The sequence below is a fragment of the Protopterus annectens genome, chromosome 13.part0 (assembly GCF_019279795.1).
Source record: "Protopterus annectens isolate FY-2018-M chromosome 13.part0, PAN1.0, whole genome shotgun sequence".
NCBI lineage: Eukaryota > Metazoa > Chordata > Ceratodontiformes > Protopteridae > Protopterus > Protopterus annectens.
This window is the reverse complement of record NC_056747.1, coordinates 817,983,095-818,003,750: the sequence shown is the minus strand read 5'-3', so window position 1 is coordinate 818,003,750 and position 20,656 is coordinate 817,983,095. Positions and strand designations below refer to the sequence as shown.

The 20,656-nt window shown below is 41.0% G+C and overlaps 1 protein-coding gene across 3 annotated transcripts in view; it reads right to left on the bottom strand.

Moving 5' to 3' along the window:
• The window catches only part of BRIP1 (BRCA1 interacting helicase 1), a 2,367,390-nt gene that overhangs the window by 1,867,856 nt on the left and 478,878 nt on the right, over window positions 1–20,656 (bottom strand). For 2 of the 3 annotated variants that reach the window (XM_044054537.1, XM_044054538.1), the window contains exon 6: window positions 16,586–16,720. The exons of the other annotated variant lie outside the window; for it this stretch is intronic. In XM_044054537.1, the coding sequence (XP_043910472.1) occupies window positions 16,586–16,720 (135 nt within the window). The remainder of the gene's footprint in view (window positions 1–16,585; window positions 16,721–20,656) is intronic. 3 annotated transcript variants of the gene reach the window in all.

Below are 20,656 nucleotides of genomic sequence, written 5' to 3'. Positions count from 1 at the left end.
CTGTAGTTTCGGGTTGCTTGAAAGTTATTATTAAAAATATGTCTGAATAACTGCACCCAATACTATTTGTTTGGTCTGACTTGTTATCAGGTGGGGGAGAATGGGAATTTATTCCCATCTTCCTTTTTAAAATTCAAAAACTCTAAAAACATAAAGTATATTTCTGTGGGGGAAAACAGAAAGTGTAACGCATGAAAATTGTACTGAATTTCTTCTATATTTTTTGCAGGTTGCTTGAGTATCGGTTAACTGAGGGTTTACTGTGTGTGTGTGTGTGTGTGTGTGTGTGTGTAAATATATATACATACATACATACATATACACACACACACACCTCAAGATAGGGTTATAACAGTGAAGCTTCTTGAAGGTAAATGGTTAGTAAACTTAGCAAGTTAACCTCTAATCCTTGCAATGAACATAATACTGCTGTTATAACATCTTAGCAAAATGCACTATACATTTCTACACATAAGTGAAATAGTCTTTTTAAATCTCGTGGTATATCAATGACATTAAGTAATATTCTCAAATATTCACAATCATAGTCCACGGGGACACCTGTCTGATCTTGTCTGTCAACCTGTCCATCACCACTGCAAATAAGAAAGGGCTAAGAGCTGATCCTTTATACAATCCCACCTCCACCATGAACACATCCATCATTCATACTGCAGACCTCACCACTATCACACTGCCCTCATACATATCCTGTATCACGCTTACATACTTCTCTGCCACTCCCGACTTCCTCATACAATACCACAAGTCATCTCTAAGCACCCTGTCATATGCTTTCTCTAAATCAACAAAGAGACAATGCAACTCCTTCTGACCCTCTCTATATTTCTCCATCAACACCCTCAGGGCAAACACCTCGTCTGTAGTGCTCTTTCCTGGCATAAAACCATACTGCTGCACACTAAGTATCTCTTCCTTTCTTAACCTAGCTTCCACTACTCTTTTCCATAACTTCATGCTGTGGCTGATCAATTGTATCCCTCTGCAGTTACTATAGCTATGCACATCACCCTTACTCTTAAAAATTGGTACCAATACATTTCTCCACTCCTTAGGCATCTTCTCACTTCCTAAGATGTCGTTTAACAATATGGTTAAAAAAACCATTGCCATCTCTCCTAAACATCTCCATACTTCCACAGGTAAGTCATCTGGACAAACAGCATTTCCGTTCTTCATCCTCTTCATAACTGTCCTTATTTCCTCCTTGCTAGTATGTTGCACTTCCTGATTCACTATCCCCACATCATCCAACCATCTCTCTCTCTCTTATTCTCTCCATTCATTCACCCCTCAAAGTACTCTTTCCATCTGCTCAACTCACTCTCCTCGCTTGTGAGTACATTTCCCTCGTTATCCTTTATCATCCTAACCTGCTGTTACATTGCTTAAAATACTTTTCTGTTTAAATTATTGCACCTGGGACACTGCCCAACTCTCTCTAAAACTATCAGTTATAGCCATCACTCACTACTACTTGAAGATCACAGAGCAGTGTGTTCTCTAAGTACAGCCTCACTGACACAGATACTGGACAGATGCCAGAAAAGGGGCATCAGCATACTGGAATAGCATACATCTCCACAGCATAAATGAACATCATCTGTAAAGAGTACCTAACTTAATGTCTTTATGTACCAGTGTTACAGAGATAATGTCTCGTATCAACTGAATTCATTCCAATGAAATATAATGAGAAGTTATGTACCTACCATAACGTTCCATGTTAGTTGTCTTCTCTCGCCTTCTTTCTTGCTTGATGGGTTCGGAGCCGATCCTCGGCTCCGACTTGGCACTTTGCTAAGCTCGAGAGTCACTTTTACCAGCTCGAAGCAGCCCCATATCCCATGATGCAAGGCGGTAAGTACCCAGATCTCGTTTGGTACCTATAGGCAATAACACCTAGCACAAAAAACTTCCCAGAAGGAAAGAAAGGCAAAAAGCCTAAAGGATGGGCTATAAGGTAGACCAGAACTAGCTGGTCTTAAGAAGCATTCTTCCATATAGGGAGAAAAAGGTCTGTCCAGGCCAGGGGGCAGGAGGGAGGGTCGCAAGAAAGAAGGTGAGAGAAGACAACTAACATGGAACGTTATGGTAGGTACATAACTTCTCAATGTTAAGTTGTCAATCTCGCCTTCCTTCTTGCTTGATGGGACCAAGTCCTAGCACCTCTATCCTGGGTGGCTCAATGGAACAGACTCTTGAGAACTGTAGAGCCAAAACTGGTTCTATCCCTGGAGGCCAAATCCAATTTGTAATGAGAAACAAAGGTATGAGGAGTGGCCCAAGTGGCTGCTGCACAAATAGTGTCTAATGGAAGTCTAGCCTGAAAAGCTGTAGAAGTGGCTAAGCTTCTGGTTGAATGCGCTTTAGGTTTTGAGCACAGCTGTTTTCCCCTGAGCTGATAGATTTCGGAGATGGTGGAAGAAAGCCATCTAGATAAGGTCACTTTGGAGACAGGAAGGCCTTTCTTGTTTTCAGCATAAGAAAGAAAGAGCTGATCGGATTTCCTGAATTGTTTTGTTCTGTCCAAATAATATCCGAGTTGGCGGTGAACATCAAGATAATGTAATTTTTGTTCCGATCTGTTGGAGTAATTAGGGAAAAATACAGGGAGGTCAATAGACTGGTTCAAATTATTTTTCGAGGCCACCTTAGGCAAAAAGGTTGGATTAGTTCTCAAGGATACCCTGTCTTTGTGGAAGACCAAATAAGGGGGACGAACAGAGAGAGCATGAAGTTCTGACACTCTCCTTGCCGAGGTAATAGCAACAAGGAAGAGTGTTTTCCATGAAAGAAATTTCAGGGAACATGAAACAGCTGGCTCGAAGGGAGGAAGAATTAAGGATGTCAGCACTAGATTTAGGTCCCATTGAGGAGGAGGACTCCTGACTGGAGGTTTCAGGAGAAAAATTCCTTTTAGAAAGGCTCTACAAAGCCTGTGGGACATAATGTTGTGATCTGCAAACCCGACATGAAAATTGAGATAGCAGCCAACTGAACTTTGACCGTGGAAGATGAAGAGCCAGTGAAAGATTTCCGCTAAGAAATCCAAAACTGCTTGAACAGGGGCAGTAAAGAGATCTATATTTTTAGCTTTTGCCCAACAAGAGAAGCGTTTCCACTTGCTGGTATAAATCCTTCTAGTAGAGGATTTAAGGGAAGCCACTATGATATCCCTAACAGGATTAGAGATCATAGGAAGCCTGGCTAAGGAAGGAAGTGGAGCAACCAAGCTGTGAGGTTGAGAGAAGGAATAGACCGATGCAGCTGACCCGATTGGTGAATCAGAAGGTCTGGCACTGGGTCCAGATGCCACGGCTGCACCAATAGGTGACGATGGAGGGACGGAAACCAAATTTGTCAAGGCCAATAGGGAGCAATGAGAATCATTTTGGCTCTCAAAACGGTGGCTTTCTGGAGTACTTGTGGAATCAACGGAAAGGGAGGAAATGCATAAAGAAGTCCCTGGGGCCAATCCTGGGTTAAAGCGTCTCTGGGGGGATGGCCTGGCAGTGGGAAGAGAGAAAAGAAGTCTGGGCATTTGCTGTTTTGGGGAGTAGCAAAAAGATCGCAACATGGGCGGCCCCATTCTAGAAAAATCTCCTCCACTATAGATTGTTTGAGAGACCACTCGTGAGGCATGAGAATAGCTCTACTCAATCTGTCCGCTAGAATGTTGGTTTTCCCAGGGATATGCGTTGCTACCAGAAACCGATGAGAGGAGATCGCCCATTGCCAAAGTCTGAGAGCTTCTCGACACAAAGGGTAGGACTTGGTTCCGCCCTGTTTGTTGATATACCATACTACAGACATGTTGTCTGTGTAAACTGCAATTGTTCCCAAGGGAAGAAAGTCGTTGAGGGCTTGCAATGTTAAAAGCACTGCTCTCATCTCTAGGACATTTATGTGCAGGTGGTATTCGAACGGTTGCCATGTCCCATGAACCATCCTGCCCTGATAATGACCCCCCCACCCGATCAGGGAGGCGTCCATAGTGACTGTGGCTACCGGGGCCGGGGATACAAAGGGTCTGCCTTGATGAATCTGGGGAGAAGAAATCCACCATGATAGATGATTCTTGCAAATTTGTGTCACCAGGATTTTGTGACGCATGGGAAGTTGTTGGTAAGACCACTGGGTGAACAACATCCATTGAAGAAGACGCATGTAGAAGCGGGCCAGGGGAAGAAGGGTAATGGCCGCAGCCATGAGGCCCAACACCTTCAGAACCATTCTGGCTTGCACCTTTTTGCAGGCAAGGATGATCCTCACGTGACTTTGGATATCTGAGATTCTTTGGTCTGTGAGGGTTGCTGGCATCCGAACAGTGTTTAAGTTTGCGCCTATGAAAGTAATAGACTGGCAGGGCAATAAGGAGGATTTTTCGTAGTTGATCGAAATTCCTAATTGAGTGCAGAGATTTAGGGTGTAATCCCTGGCTTGAAGAAGTTGATGCCTGGTGGTGGCTGAAAGGAGCCAGTCGTCGAGATACGGAAACACCTGGAATCCTTGACATCTCAGGTGAGCCGTGACCACTGCCATACATTTGGTGAACACTCTGGGGGCTGTAGTGAGACCAAAGGGCAGGGCTCTGAATTGAAAATGACTGGACCCCAGCCGAAAGCGGAGAAACCTTCTGGAGCGTCTGTGAATTTTTATGTGATAGTACGTGTCCTGAAGGTCTATTGAGCACATCCAGTTGTCCTTTTCTAAGAAGGGCAAAATTGACTGAAGTGTGACCATTCGAAATCTTGTCTTTCTCACAGACTTGTTGAGTCTGCTGAGATCCAATATTGGTCTTCAGTCTCCCGTCTTTTTGGGGACCAAAAAGAATCTTGAGTAGATTCCGGGCTCTGAATGGTCTGTTGTAACTGGCTGAATGGCCCTTTTTAGTAGAAGCTTTGATACTTCTAACTTTGCAATTTCCCTTAGACCGGGTGGCACATCTGGAAGGGAATTTTTGTGAGTGAAAGGACTTTCCTCGAAAGGAATCTTGTAACCCTCGGATATGATCGACTGTACCCATCTGTCTTGAGAGAGGGAACGCCAGGCTTCTGGGTACAGCGATAGTCTTCCCCCGACTGCCTCCAAGGATGGGCAGTCGGGCAACATCTCAGGGATGCTGGAAGGGCTTGTCAGAGAGAGGCTCTCTGCTTCCCTGGTTTTGTGGACCCCCTCTGCCTCTAGAGCGTCTGTTATTATTACCCCCTCTGCCTCTAGGGGTAAACTGCCCACGTGCGTCTGGCGTGACTCCCTGGGATTTACGGAACCACATTTTTCCGCCCTTCTGACCTTTGGGGTAAGGTCTAGAGGGGGTAGAAAAACAGACCCCTACGGCAGAAAGAGTCTTGCTGTCCTGCTCACACCTGGTCAATGTATCCTTCACTTGAGGGCCAAACAATGCTGACCCATCAAAGGGAGAATTCGTGAAGGATGCCTTAAAGGGATCTGCAAAATTACAGAGCCGCATCCAGGATTGACGTCTAAGAGCCACTCCTGTACCCGCAGCTCTACTCGCTCCATCTGCTGCATACGAGATCAGTCGCATGGAGGAGTTAGCTATAGAATTAAGGATTCCTAGCTGAGAAGCAATCTTTTCTTGAGCCCCTGCAGCCGTAGGATCCTGCACTACTTCACCTAGTTCCTTAAGGATGTCCCTTTGGAGTCTGGTGAAGTGACATAAATAGTTCAGCGAACGCATGGCAAAGGTCGCTGAGGAGAACATCCGCTTACCATACCTATCCATGGTCCTAGAATCCTTATTAGGAGGGTACGGAAGGATCTGCAAGTTCCTTCTTAGTGGCGGCCGCCACCACCATGGCATCAACAGGGACACCTTTTGTAAGGAATTGCTTTTCAGAAGGGGCTGTAATAAATTTAGACGGCCTCCTAGGAACTGGCTCTACAGAATCAGGAGCAGCCCAAGCCTTTCGAGCAATAACCTCCATAAGGGGGTCGAAAGGTGGAGACACCCAGGAGGTGGAGGGTCGAGATCCAAACGCCTCTAGGTATACAAACTCATCCTCGGAGGGATTTATGGAGGGCCAGTTTCCCCTCTGTTTTAGGAGTTCTAGGATGTCTGAAAAGGAGACATCCTCAGAGGGGGATCTTGGGGATCCCTCCGACTCATCTAAGTTGGTATCTGAAGTGGTAGACTCAGGGGAGTCCAGGTGTTTCCTCTTACAAGTCCTCTTGCGTGGAGGATCTCCTGACTGGTCAGGAGAATCCTCGGAAGAGGGGGTTCTTCCCAGTGGGGAAACCTGAGGCGGTGGATCTCTAGGTCCGGGAGCAAGAGAGATGGAAGAGATATCGACAGGCACTGTAGAGGGAGGAGCTAAGGGAATAGACTGCTGACTGAGCCCAGTGGCCAGCACACTCTTCATCACCTCGAAGGCCCCTCCCAGGAGATCCGAGAGAACTCGTTCGAAGAAACTGGGACTCCGGGCCCACCGAAGGGAAGGCTCCGAGGCAGATGTCGGAGCCGAGCTCACCAAGGCAAGCTCCAAGGGAAGAGCGGGTCGGACAAGGGTCCGATGCCACTCACCCCCTCGGAGGAGACCAGGGAAGCCCGACCACCGAATCCCTCCAAGGAAGGTCTCGAGGAGGAGATAAGAGTAGATGCTGAAGGTGCAGAAGGAGGGGGTATCTGCCCCTCAGCCATAGCCATAACTATTCCCGTAGACTCCAGCTCCAAACTCTGTGGTAGAGTCGAAGGAGGAAGTTGAAAGGGGTGTGGACTAATAGTCGTCTGTTGAGACGGACTATGAAGCATCTGGGCCAGTGCCTGTGATTTTAATAATCTGCTTACCACCCTCTCTAAATCATGGTCTGATAGCCTGGACGACCTAGATGATCGGCTCCGATGGCTCCGTTCCGAAAGAAGAGGTGAGGCTGGAGCCGACAGAATTGGTTCCAAAGAGGGGGACCTGGACCTCTTCCTCGAAGGAACCATTGGAGCCGACAAACCCACTGATCCAGTCGGAGCCGATAACTTTTCAGCTCCAAGAGAAGATCTAGATGCATCGGCTCCAGCCGGAGCCGATGCAGGCATCGAAATAGCGGTGTCGGAGCCGGTCGGCGCCGACACCGAAGCCTGGGCCACATGGTGGTTGGAGCCAGTACTCGGAACCGACACCAAAGTGACCAAAGAAGTATCGGCACCGATAGCCATCGGTGCCGAAGATTTAGCCAAGGTCGGATCGGCTCCAGCCGGAGCCGATCTCGACTCCGACATAGTCGGAGCCAAGGCCGAAGGCTTTGGTACAGAAGCCTGGGCCTTAGACTTGGAAGGCTTTCCCGGAGCCGATTTGGCCGGAGAGCCCTCTGGTTTAAGGAGTCCCCTTAAAATAAGTTTGTTTCTCCTTTCCTGCAGGACTCTCTGGCTAAAAGAATGACATATTGCACAGGAGTCCTGCAGGTGGAGAGGTCCCAGGCAGTATAAACAAGAAGTGTGACCGTCTGTCAGAGACATCTTCTGACAGCACGAGTCACACTTCTTAAAGCCTGAGACCCTCTGCTCTTTGGACATAGTGGACACAAAAACAGAACACACACAGTCCCAAACAAACAATTAAAATTAAAGTGTAAGCAGTAAAAACCTCACACACACACACCCTGACGGGGGGGGGGGGGGATGGGAGGGAAGGAAGGCCTGACTAAAAAAAAAAAAATTTAGGAGGAAGGATAATTTTAGTCAAAAAGGGGCTTACAATTAACTAAAAATGAAAGAATTCTAAGAAAAAATAGTTTAAAAGTGAAAAGAGGCTAAAAGCAGTTTAAGTTTAAACACTTACCAGGAGCTGGTAAAAGGAGGACCTCATCAGCGAAGCGGCAAACGAGATCTGGGTACTTACCGCCTTGCATCATGGGATATGGGGCTGCCTCGAGCTGGTAAAAGTGACTCTCGAGCTTAGCAAAGTGCCGAGTCGGAGCCGAGGATCGGCTCCGAACCCATCAAGCAAGAATGAAGGCGAGATTGACAACTTAACATTATTGCATTTACATTCAATAATAATTGCATACACACTTGAATGCATACTAAACTAATTATTTGCAAGAAAATCAGCCTATGATAAATCTGTTAATAAAATGCTGAAATAAAATAAAATGTATTTGTAATACTATTTTTGAAAGACTTCTTTATTGTCTTTTTTTAGTGCCAACACTTTATTGATTTATAAACCACTGTTTATTTCCAACCTCTTTTTCCATACTGCCCAGTCCTCATGCATGTTTGTCTATCATACATCACCCTCTGCCCAGCCTCAGTGGTTACACCTCTTCATTTACCATGGTGACTCCTATCTACTCCCCTTAGTCTGCATCCGCCTTTTAACTATTTCTATCATTTCATCATCTTCCCCCTCTACTCTTCTTGTTTCTATAGCTTGTATAAACTCCAGTACCATCTCCTCCATTCCTGTTTTCTTCTGGATTATATTCCAGACATTTATTAAACCTATATATTCACACTCCCAAGTTTTCTTCGGTCCGATACTCCTGTATTTCATTCCATTTCTTAACCCTGTTCCCTACCAATAGTTCTGACTAGTATCTTATTTTGTTTGGTTTTTATCCCATCTCCAGATCACGGTCTCCCTATCTTGTTCCTGCTTCCTTCCCGATATGAGAGTAACCCTGTCTTTCCACTTATTTCTGTGTTTCTTTAGCCCACTCCAATTTCAGTTCTCTTTTAGGTGCTTCCAATAACATTTTCAGTATGTCCTGATTCTCTCTCCACTTACTTCTTTATTGCTGTTAATAAAAACAAGTTATAGTATTTACATTACACAAACATTTTAATATAAAGATTCAAATACCATGCTCTTACTCAATCTTAATAATGACAATTACTTTTTTTGTGGTATTCTAAATCTCACAATAGTGTAATACTTCAGAATTTCCGGGCAAGTTCCTCAATCATCACACACATATTTTCATGGAGAGAAATCATATTTCAATCACACAGTTTCCTACTTTTCCTCCCATTTATTTCATCTTATCAGCTTGGGTAGAAAGCTGGTTTTATCTTTCTGGATCCCATACACCTTATCCACCATCCCTTCCTTAACATTAATAAATCATACTAGTAGGTGCCATTCTGCCAAATCAATTTACATCATTACTCTTCAAATTTTAAAAAGCCTCCTCTTTTGTTACAGTTATCCTTTATCATTATTTACACTGCAGTGCTACCAACTTCTAGCCTTACATCCATCCATTAGCACACAGACAACCATTCCCAGAACACTGCTCATGGCAGCATTAGCTGAACCTCAACCAATACCTCCTCCACTCAAGCACCTACTGAATATCTTTAGGACAGACATTTTTCAGCAAATAGGAATCTTAATCTTAATACCTGGTGAATTTTATATATGATATGACACATCAAAATGTAGACACCAAAAGACTGATAGCTCTAAAATGGTAACACAACAAAATGTTGACACTCAAAACAGAGACAAAAAAACACTCACACCACAGGAAAATAAATTGCAAAAAAGCAAACAACCTACTTTACTAATTATTCGACATTAAAAATACAATAAAATAGAACACCCCTCCCCAAACCATAATAATACCATAGGAAATGGTTTGTCTGAACAGTGGTAGTGTCACAGAAAGGGTTTTCCTAGTGTAGGATTAGGATTACTGCTATCATGCACTAGTAAGGTGGTGTGGTGTGGGGGGCTTACCAATGCATGCCTAATCACATCCTTGCCTCTAACCTTGCACTTTATCTTAGGAAAAAAAACAATTTCTATAGCACTACCAATGTACAAGACAGGCTCAGACACAGAAACATGCAGCAAAACCACACACAACACGAAAGCTATCCCCTTACCTAACCCCTACTTTAACCTGCTAGCACTTTCACAAACACACTCCCAACCTTTACACCAACTCACTCACTTCTGTATACATTCTGAACTATATTTTGATACTGCAGATCTTGCTGTTAACATTTACTGCACCCATATAAACACACATTCACGCGCAATCATTTATATACACAAACAGCTGTTAGTAACATTTGTTAAGAATTCTTAACACACAAATCCTTAACACTTCTAAATAAATGACATTTCTACCAATTTTAATAACTTTGGTCAATATTCTTACTCAAAAGTTTCATGAACATTAATTGCCATAAAATGTAACAAAAAAATACAAACCACTACTAACTGCATTCACGAGCTTACACAGTACTTGCCCTATCTTCACCATTGAAAAAGGAATACAGTTTTTAGGAAACGTACTTATACAATGTAATATGTCAACTGCTGTTACTAAGGTGGACCATAATATCTTATGTTCAATTTATTTATTTATTTATTGATATTTGTTAACCGGGTTTGTCCAACTGGGCTTGTGGCCCATTTTCAGTGGAGACCCGAGGAGAAAAGCTCCAGTATTACATTTTAAAACAAGGACAACTTTAAACAATATTGATATAACAGCAGTTATAGCAAAATGATTCACATATGTTGGGTTACATGCATAAAGTTAAAGTTGCATTACAAAGAAGCTAAGTAACAATTTTACATTGATATAGTTCAATAGGTCAACAATAAACATTTTTTTGTTTGTATAAAATTGTGCAAATGCATAGTAGACACATTGGAGAGAGAGGTGTAATGAGGTACTAAGTATGGTCCTTTTGAGGGTACATAAAGGGAAGGAAGACTAGATAGGGTCATGGCAAGGACAGGTTCTGGAATTGAGAAAATAAGCTTTTAGTTCATTTTTAAAGTGTGAGGTGTGGGGGATTGAACGTAAGTCAAGGGGAAGTTTGTTCCAAGCAAGGGAGTGTTTGTAGGGTAGTTTGCCTACTGACCTTTTTGGGTGGTAGATATCATGTAATTGTTGGTTAGAAGTACGGAGGGGTCCGGGATGGGATGTAGATGGAGAGTAAGGAAGACAGAGATGGACAGAAGGAGGGTTTATAAAGAATAGAGTGTAGCATATGAAATTGATAAGATAGCAGAAACTGGGGAAGTTCAAGCCATTGAAGAGTTTAAAGAAATGCAGTGGTGTGAGTTGTATGGGGAGTTAGTAATGAATCTGGCTATTTTATGGTAAGTCTGTTGCAGTTTGTTTAGAGTGGAGGCCTGGATATTGGTAATAACTGGGGCGGTGTATAAGAGGGAGGGGAGGAGGAGTGCCTGGCCCAGGGTAAGTCGAGATTCAGGGGTTGGGAATTTTTTGTTCTGATATAGCAGACCTAGTTTCTGATTTGTTTTTTTTATACACTGGAGTATGTGTAAGTTGAACTTGAGTTCATCATCGATAATGACCCCTAGGAGTTTTGTGTGGGTGTCAGGTTGGATGTTTGTATTGTTAGAAGATGTAATAAAAAAGGAGGTTTTGTGATGAGAAAGAGAACGAGGAAGAAAAAGTAGGAGCTTGTTCTTTTTGGGATTTAGGATCAATAGGTTGTGAGAGAGCCATTGTTCAGTGTATAGTAGGGCCTGTTGGGTCAGGGAGTGTAGTTCAGGAATGTTATTTGAGATGGATATAAGTGTGGAGTCGGCATAATGAATAAGGGAGGATTCTTTTGCATGAGGTGTAAAGATTATTGGGGAAGATGTTAAACAAAAGGGGTCCCAAGATGGAGCCTTGGGGAACACCAGTGGAGATGGGAAGGAAAGGTGAGGAGGATGACAGCCATTTGACAGACTGTTCCCTACCAGATAGGTAACTATTAAACCAGGAAAGTGTGGAGGGGGATAGGTGGAGATTTGCAAATTTGGATAGTATTAGAGGATGACAGACAGTATCAAAAACTTTGGAGAGATCTAGGAAGAGACAGAAAATGAGTTTATTGTCGTCTAGGGCCTCTGCAATGATATGAGTGAAGGAGAGGAGGGCAGTGGTGGTGAGGACGAAATCCATGTTGAGTAGGGGTAAGTAAGTGGTGTGTGAGGAGGTGATTGAGAAGTTGTGAGTGAATACATTTTTCTAATATCTTGGAGAGGGCGGACAGAATGGTAATGGGTCGGTAGTTTGGGGGGTCAGTGGAGTTTCCACCTTTATGAAGAGGGATAGTGTAGAAAGATTTCCAAAGGGTGGGACGGTTGATTTCAGAATAGATTGATTAATTAATATAGATGCAGGATAGGCAATTGAGTCAGCAGCAAGTTTGAGGAATGTAGGAGATGGATTGTCAGTGGAAGGAGAGCAAGGTTTTAGCTTGAGTAGTAGAGATTTGATGTAAGTAATGGGAACTGGCTCAAAATAAAAAGTTGTGTTAGTGGGACTTGGAGTGGTGGGTGTCGAAGTAGAGTTTGGCTTAGAGGTTACCAGATTTTGGATGGAAGAGATAAAGTGTTTATTCAGGAGGGTAGCTGTTTCCTGAGAGGAAGAGTTAGGGTATGGGGAGGGATTAGAGGGCTTTCCAGGATAGAGGATGTTGTTGAGAGTTGACCAAAATTTTCGAGGATTGGATTTGTTGTTAAGCTGAGCAGAGCTATACTATAACTTTTTGTCATTAGTTGTATGTTTTTTTGCAAGGTTCCTCAGTTGCCTGTATTTTTGAAGAAAAGGTGGTTGTTTAGTTTTAGTCCAGGTTTTCCAAGCATGATCGCTTTGTTTCATAAGGGACCTAGTTTCTTTGGAGAGCCAGGGAGTATGGTTTGATTTTACTCTGATCTTCCTAGAGGGAGCTAAGGAGTTGAGTATTCATGAAGAGTGCTTACAGCATCGTTTAGGGGGAGGTGTTTTAGGATGGACCAATCTATGTTGTAGAGAATGGAGTTAAATTGGGATGAATTGAAAGTCGATAGCTTTCGACAGTCTTTGATAAGGTGGGGTTTAGGAATATGGGAGTAGTGTCTTAAGATGGTGGTAGGGAGATGATCACTGAGGGAGTCAGGTAAGGTGGTGGGATTGTGGTACTGGTGGGGGGAATTGGTAAGGATCCAGTTTATGATGGAGCTGGAAGTGGAATTTTTATGGAAGCGAGTGGGAGATGTTATAAGTTGGTGGAAGCCGTGTAGGTGGATAATGAGTTGGGCAGAGTCAGTTGTGAGTTTGGACCAATCAATGTTGACATCACCAAGGATAAATGTCTCATATGGTATGTTGTGGGAGAACCAGGATAGGATGTTTTCAAGAATGGGCAGATTGTTACCAGGAGGAAGGTAGATAGAGGCAATTGCAAGTTTTTTGTGGGGATTCAGATGGCAGTTAAGGATGATGATTTCAGCTGGGAGGAAGTCAGGAATTGGGGAAGGGTATGGTGAGAGGTTAAGAATGAGTAGAGGATGGCCACGCCACCACCTTCTTTTACAGGTCTATCAGATCAGAAGATATTATAACCTGGTGGGAGTATTTCACCATTTGAGATTTGTTCAACTCAACTCATAACTATAATTTCATATGCTTGACTCTTCCCATATCTGGCATTAATCATATGTCATTAAATTATGATTAAGGGACTCAATAATTTCTTGCACTTGCTAGAATTACTGCTAAAAATAAATCTTCTGACCAAATTCTAATAGCAATTACCTCTTCACAGCAAGAGCAGAGTATGAAATAATTTTTACAATACAATGGTTACATGAATGCAAAAGACAAACAAATGCTCACCCAATGCACAAATTCAATTTAGCCTTCGTATAACTCCACTGCATAAAATTTCAGCATGTACATGATAGTAAATTTCCCCTCTATTAACCCAGGGCTCAGTGCAGGTAGAATTTTCTAATCTATTCAGCCATCTTGTGCCAGGTATCATACACACAGAGCAATCGCTTTCCATTTACATACTCATAGTAGAAAAGTGAAATAAACTGGGAATAAACCCCCATGTCACCCGCTGGACTGCCAGCTCCACAGACAGGATGCCGGAAATTAAAATAGGGGAAATTATACCTACAGAGATCAGTCACCAGTGGGGTCCCCCAGAGTTATGTGCTGGAATATCTCCTGTTTGGCATCTACTTCTCTGAAGTAAAAGCCAGTACCAAAATATGACGGCAAGCTAGGGGCAGTAACAAAATCCCCAAACAAGTTAGCCATTCTGCAGGAAGGCTTACCCCCAAATAAATAAGTGCCAAAATCATGGACTGAAACTAAATGCCAAAAAAAATTAATTATCGTATCCTTTACAAAGTCATCTACACAGGAGAACTACCACATTGACAATATACCCTTAAATAATGTTCATTAGTTGAGAAGTTATGTGAACAGTAACCTAACTTTTGACCAACATGCATCCATTTACACAAGTCCTTTCATATTGCTCAGTTTATAAACAAAGGGATTGTGTCTAGATCTAGGGATGTCATTGCCCCCCTTATTCAGCCAACATTAGACCAATCAAGTTTAATGCCCCTTTGGCACGTATCAGTCCAGACATGCAACAACTGGAATGATCAAAGAGACACCTTACTAAAAGGATACAAGGCCTAAACAATATGTCCTACATAGACCAACTCAAAGCCATGTTCCTATATTTGGCATCCTACACGCTACTAAGAGGTGCCCTGTGTCTAGCATAAAAAGCATCTTCTGACCCAATACTGATGAATTTATTGCACATCACCAAGTCAAATGACATCAGAAATACCTGGTCCAGAGATCTAAACCTCTTCTAAAACATCAACAGAGTGGTTTAGAAGGACAGGTATATCTCACAGAGGATATTAATAATCTGGAACAGACTCTCCAACCAAGTTAAACATAGAACACCCTTGTTCCTTTTCAAGCACAACATGGATCTTTGGACGAGAAACAAAAGCCTAGCTCAGCAATCCCCACTGTACTACAACTAATGGAAAGAGCAAGCTCCTAAATCCTTTATCCCATGCATGGGTTCCTTTCACATTACCTATGGTATGATCCCAGATATTCTCATTGGGGTAAAATAAAATTATCAAATATGGGATGGGTAAGGCCAATAAAGCACAAAATGGGACTGGTTAATTTGAGCAACAAAAGGTAAATTGGCTAGGCTTAAAATGGCCCACAATGGGCAGCAAGCTTAGTAATTACCTATGAACCTATATCTTACCTGTCATCCCATTTATCCAGTAATCTCAACATCGCCTAGTTTAAGTCTCTGTACCCTGTTCCACCTGCAAATGTGCTGATCTCAGAGGTAGCTCTTATCTTAGCAAATACTTTATTTGGAGTCTTAAAAGTAATCATGTTTTTTTTGGGGGGGGGGACTTCAGAATAGTAGGGAAGGATAATTTAACTTTCAAGTTTCTTTTCTTGCATTCTTTAAATGCATTCATAAATTACAGTTAATTCTTCATTATAACTTCAAAATAATCATGCTCTAAAATGTAAGCTTCACCACAACTAATTTTTTTCACCTGGTTTAATTAACTTCTACAGTATCTGATGTGATTACTGCATGTCATGATCTTTACCAGTACCAGGGCAAATTTAAGTTCTGAGTCTGGCAGAATTTTTTTTATTATTACTTTTAAACACAACTATCCTCGCGGTTTCCTTCGCAAACCCAGTCTACCTTATAGTCTCAATAGCCTTGTCTCAAATCTGATAAAACTGCCACTTAGCAGGCTCCATGCAAGCATCCCACTTTACTCACTGTTATCATTGTCACTGTTTTCATATAAACTTTAAACAGTCCAGTAAAGTCCTACGGACTCAGTGTAAACAGCTTCCAGATTATCTGTGACCTTTTCACATTCTGAATAAATCCTTCTTTTGCTTCTCTAGCCACGGGTCATGGAACATCACGGCATCAGCTTTAGCCAGCATTCAGCATGTGCCTCCTGCAAATATTACTTGCATCTCTGTGTGTGTGTATATATATATATATATATATATATATATATATATATATATATATATATATATATAATGTATAATTGTTTGTGCCGTCTGGACTTGGTTGTAGCTAAAACGGGTCTAAAAACCACTTCAGTTACCCTGTTAACAAATAGACTAATTAATTTTCTAAACATTTTATTAGAATGTGTCAGACTATTTTTAATATACACATCTTTCTAGGTAAGGAACAAAAGCCAAAAAACATTAGCAGTGAGCTCTGAGCTTTTGAAATTCTGAAAAATGGTCAGCAGTAAGTGTTAAGCAGCACTATACCCTACTTTACAATTTAGCAAATGCCGTAGCAAAAAATCTGGTGTAAAGAAACACAGAGGCTTATAATATGAAAAAAGCACCACTTTTGTGACTTACTTTAAAAGCTGCTAATGCCTGCAATGAAAGTCAAATGTGCACTAATTATAGCTTGATTTATTTCTGAATTAAGAGTGCAATTTAAAAAAAATGAATTAAGTTTACTCACGCATCAGTACTTGATGAATCAAATGATCATCTAGAGCAATTAAGAAAAAAACAAAAGATATCTTCTAGTTAAGGACAACAGCTTCACTATTAATGGTAGTAACAAACTTAATGGCACAAATGTTCAAGCCCCTATAAACAACTTGGTCTAGGTCTAATAAAAATGTAATGTTTACCTAACAAATTAAATTTAATTGTGTTCTTGGTTCTACACAGCATAACACAACAAACCTTACTGCCTAAAAGAAAGTAGAAATGCTTCAGTACATACTGTATGAGGTGAGCAGCTAGAAGCATTTCTTGTCTGGGAATTAAGTTGAACCTTCAACTCTGAGTGTTCCACTGCAGGCTTTTCTTCTGGATCTTCAAAGCATACACCCCTCTCAAAGCATCGACGTTTGTTACTCTAAAAATACAGCAAGATCTTAGTAAGTAGCAGCTACCTATAAATTATAATAATGACTTTAAATACAAAAAATAACACTAAATGAGGGTAGTATATCCCTACTAATCTGTCCATCCAGTCAGCCACAACAACCGCCTGCCTAGAAATATCCATCTGTGTATTTCTCCTATGAGTAACCTATTGCATAATATGTGTAAGCTACTGTATAATATGTGTACAATGTGTAAATGTGGAGATTTTCTCCCTGGGCCTCCACTGAAAATGGGTTATGTAAACCAGACTGGCTATCCCGGTAAATAAATGTCAAATACATAAATAAATGGTGCAACTATTCTGAAATGCTACACTACCTTTTTCCATAACAGTTTTATGCAAAGACAACACGAAAATAATGTTGTTTTAACTGTCCTGTACATTAGCTAATCTTACAATTTAGATAATGGGCTAATCATTTATTTTTTTATTTATTTTATTTTACATTTGTTTACCGGGAAAGTTCGACTGGAACAAGGTCCATTTACAGCGGAGGCCCAGGGAGAAAAGCTCCATAACATAACAGTACAAATACAACAAATGACAAAAAAGTTTCTGTACAGAGGCATTTATACAATCACAGCTCTATGTCTTTATATGACAACACATAATCCATGAATGAACAGAAAATTATGTGTAAGCTACTATATAATATGTATCATACACTAATACCCTATAGGACAGATAGACCAAAAAGGCAATAATGTGCCGACATCGCTCAGTCAAGTCTGCCACTTCACAGCAGCATATTAAACAGGCACTATTTTTTATGCTCACTAAACACGGCTTTGCTATTTAGTGAGCATAAAAAAAAGTAATGCATGTTTGTCTATGAATGTGTCTGTGTGCATGCATGACAGAGACATGACGTCCCGTGTGAATGTGTCTGTCTGCTTTTGTGTGAGATGGACAGACAGAGAAAGATAGAGATACTGCTCAACTATTTTTCTCAAGAATTCGGGATAAAGCCAATGATGATGACAGAGATACACAATGCTCACTTTACTTCTTTTATAGGTTCATAGGTGTACACTAGGCTAAAGACAACTACGACCCTTATAATCCTAGCTGTGCAACCCAAATGTGACCCACAAATTTGATTTATATAGTGGGTGATTTACTCACTGCCTCTATCCATCAGAGACACAGATACCAGACAAGGGGTGAATTTATGATCATCCATATAATGATCCAAGCTGCGCTTAAATAGGGATAGGGAGGAACTCTGTTTCAACATGTACGGAGAGTCTGCTCCAAAGAACAGAAATTCCCTGAGGAACATCTCTCTCTCCAACACATCCTATTTATGTTGCAAGCAAAATTTAGGACTTTTAATCTAAAATTTTCTGATGCTGTTTGTTTTGCACATGTGCAAAAGGTTCATCAAAACAGGGTCCACAGATGCCTTGTATGCCAAGCAAAGATCACCTCTCAGACGTCTGTACAACACCAAGAAGAAAGAAAGGGCTTTGAGGCAGCTTAAGACAATGCGTTTACTCCCAGAACTGTTTTTGGGATGAGCCTTTATGGATGTTCCAGGTGCTGCATGTATCTGAAGAAGGCATTATACTTTATGATGGGTCTGATGAAGGCAAAGTATAGTGGAATGATAATCTCTCTGGTCCTAGATGCCATGCCCTTGTTTATAAGTTGAGCAACATAGAAGGATTTTCTTACTACCTTGGACACATGCCATCTACATGAGCTCCCAAATTCCTGACTAGTGAATCAACTTTTAAGGCGGTTTTATTGATGACTTCTCGGTATTGAGTTTTAAGCAATGGCTTTAGCACCCCACGTTTGTCTGCATTAGATCTTCATGAAGGGTGTTCTTATTTTGGTGGGATTCAATGACTGCTCTCAGTTTTCAATTATCTCCGAACTTGGTAAGCCAAAGGCTTAGACTTCTGAGAAGATGATGACAAAGATGAGTGGGGCCAGCACAGAGCACTGGGGGACTCCACTGGTGACTGCCCTCTTTGTGGAAGTGACCCCACCAACTCTAACCTCCTGGGTCCTTATCAGTGAGACAGCTAGATATCCAGTGGGTTATAAAGGTGTTTATACTTAGCTCCATAAGTTGGTTGACAATGCCAGAGGTGGGTATTATATCAAATGGAACCACTCGCCACTCCAGAGACCAGTCCACGACACCAAAAAATATCGTACAGCCTTTTATTATAGATCCAAAACGCCAAACACTCCAAAATATATATGAACGCTTTTGTAAAATCACACACTGCGTTTTCATTACACATTGACTTCATCAGATAACCCAATGCATCCATTATTGTGTCTATTTATAGTCTTACTTAAAAAGCTAATTAATTTCCTAATTGAATCCAATCACCATTTAAAACAGAAATTCACAACACTCAAAATACTAATATTTCATACCCTCAATCATGTTTCCTTCATCAAATATGTACCTCATAGAATTAAATTATAAAAATCAGATTAAAAATGTATGTGTATAATTTCTTAAAAAACATATTTCAATAAATATATTAATAAATATGTATACATAAATATTCCCAATAAATAAATAATATAATACATATATATTGAATAAAAACATGTTAAAATAAGGATGGAAATTTTGCATAATATAATAATACAGTGTATATAATATAATAAGATCATTGTGAATTCAAGAATTTATATAATATGCATTCTAAAACTAATGGGGAGCTATAAAGGGGACCTCTGGTGGCAAAAGCAGGTATATATTTTCTTATAGTTTAGCTGCTCTTAATTTTAATAAGGGTAAAATAGTGATGTTGTCATTTAACCCTGGATATTTGTCAGCATTCAATGCCACTTGCCACCATAGCTCTCTATATTCTATCCTGGTCTCCCAGGGGCCCCCCCTAATGTCCACTGGTATATGTTCTATAATCAAAAACTTAAATTTGTATTCCTTGCACAATTTACTGTGCTTGTATAGGGCATTACTCTCTTTCTTTACAGAAATTTCATATATATGTTCATAAATACGTTTTTTTAAGGCTCTTTCGGATTTACCAACATAGAAAGAACTACATTTTTCACAATATGCAAGATATACTATGCCCTGTGTATTACAATTAAAATATTCCGTACTATATACCTTTTTGTTTCTACTCTGAATGTAATAACCCTCCCCATTAGATATATAACTACATTGGGCACAGCGGCCACACTTATAAGTGCCCTTCTTATTATTATTTCTATTAGAAACCACCTTTCTACTCTCCAAAATATTACCCATGTTTCTTGAATTCCTGTAAATTATTTTCTTAGGGATATTAGATATACTTTCAATATCAGAAAATGCCACAAACTTCTCCCATTCCTTGAGGAATATTTTACTTATTCCACTATTTATACTATTATATTCTAGTACTAATGCTTGGGAATAACTTTCAGATCTATTACTATTAGTACTCATTTGTCCTGTACTTATAAAGTACAGTTTTGTACCTACCATAAATGTAGATGTTCGAAGATCCACATTGCTGCAGTCCTTACACTTGGGGTAGTCCGCTGTCCTCGGTCGGCCCGAATATCAAAGTATAAGGCTGACGTCGGTCAAGGCGCATTTGACTGACATCAGGACGTCAGGGTACAAATGCGCATGACCAACGTCATATCCTCAGTCTTTTCTTGCCCCAGATGTCAGAAGACCCTAAAAATAAAGATCAAAACCAAAAGACAGCAAACAAACAACCAACCACCCTTGCACTAATTATATGTACAATATATACAATATACACAATATTTACAACCCAACCCACACAATCACCTCTAACTACAGAGGGGAAGGAGGGAGGGTAAATTGGACTGCAGCAATGTGGATCTTCGAACATCTACATTTATGGTAGGTACAAAACTGTACTATGTTCTTCATCTCACATTGCTGCA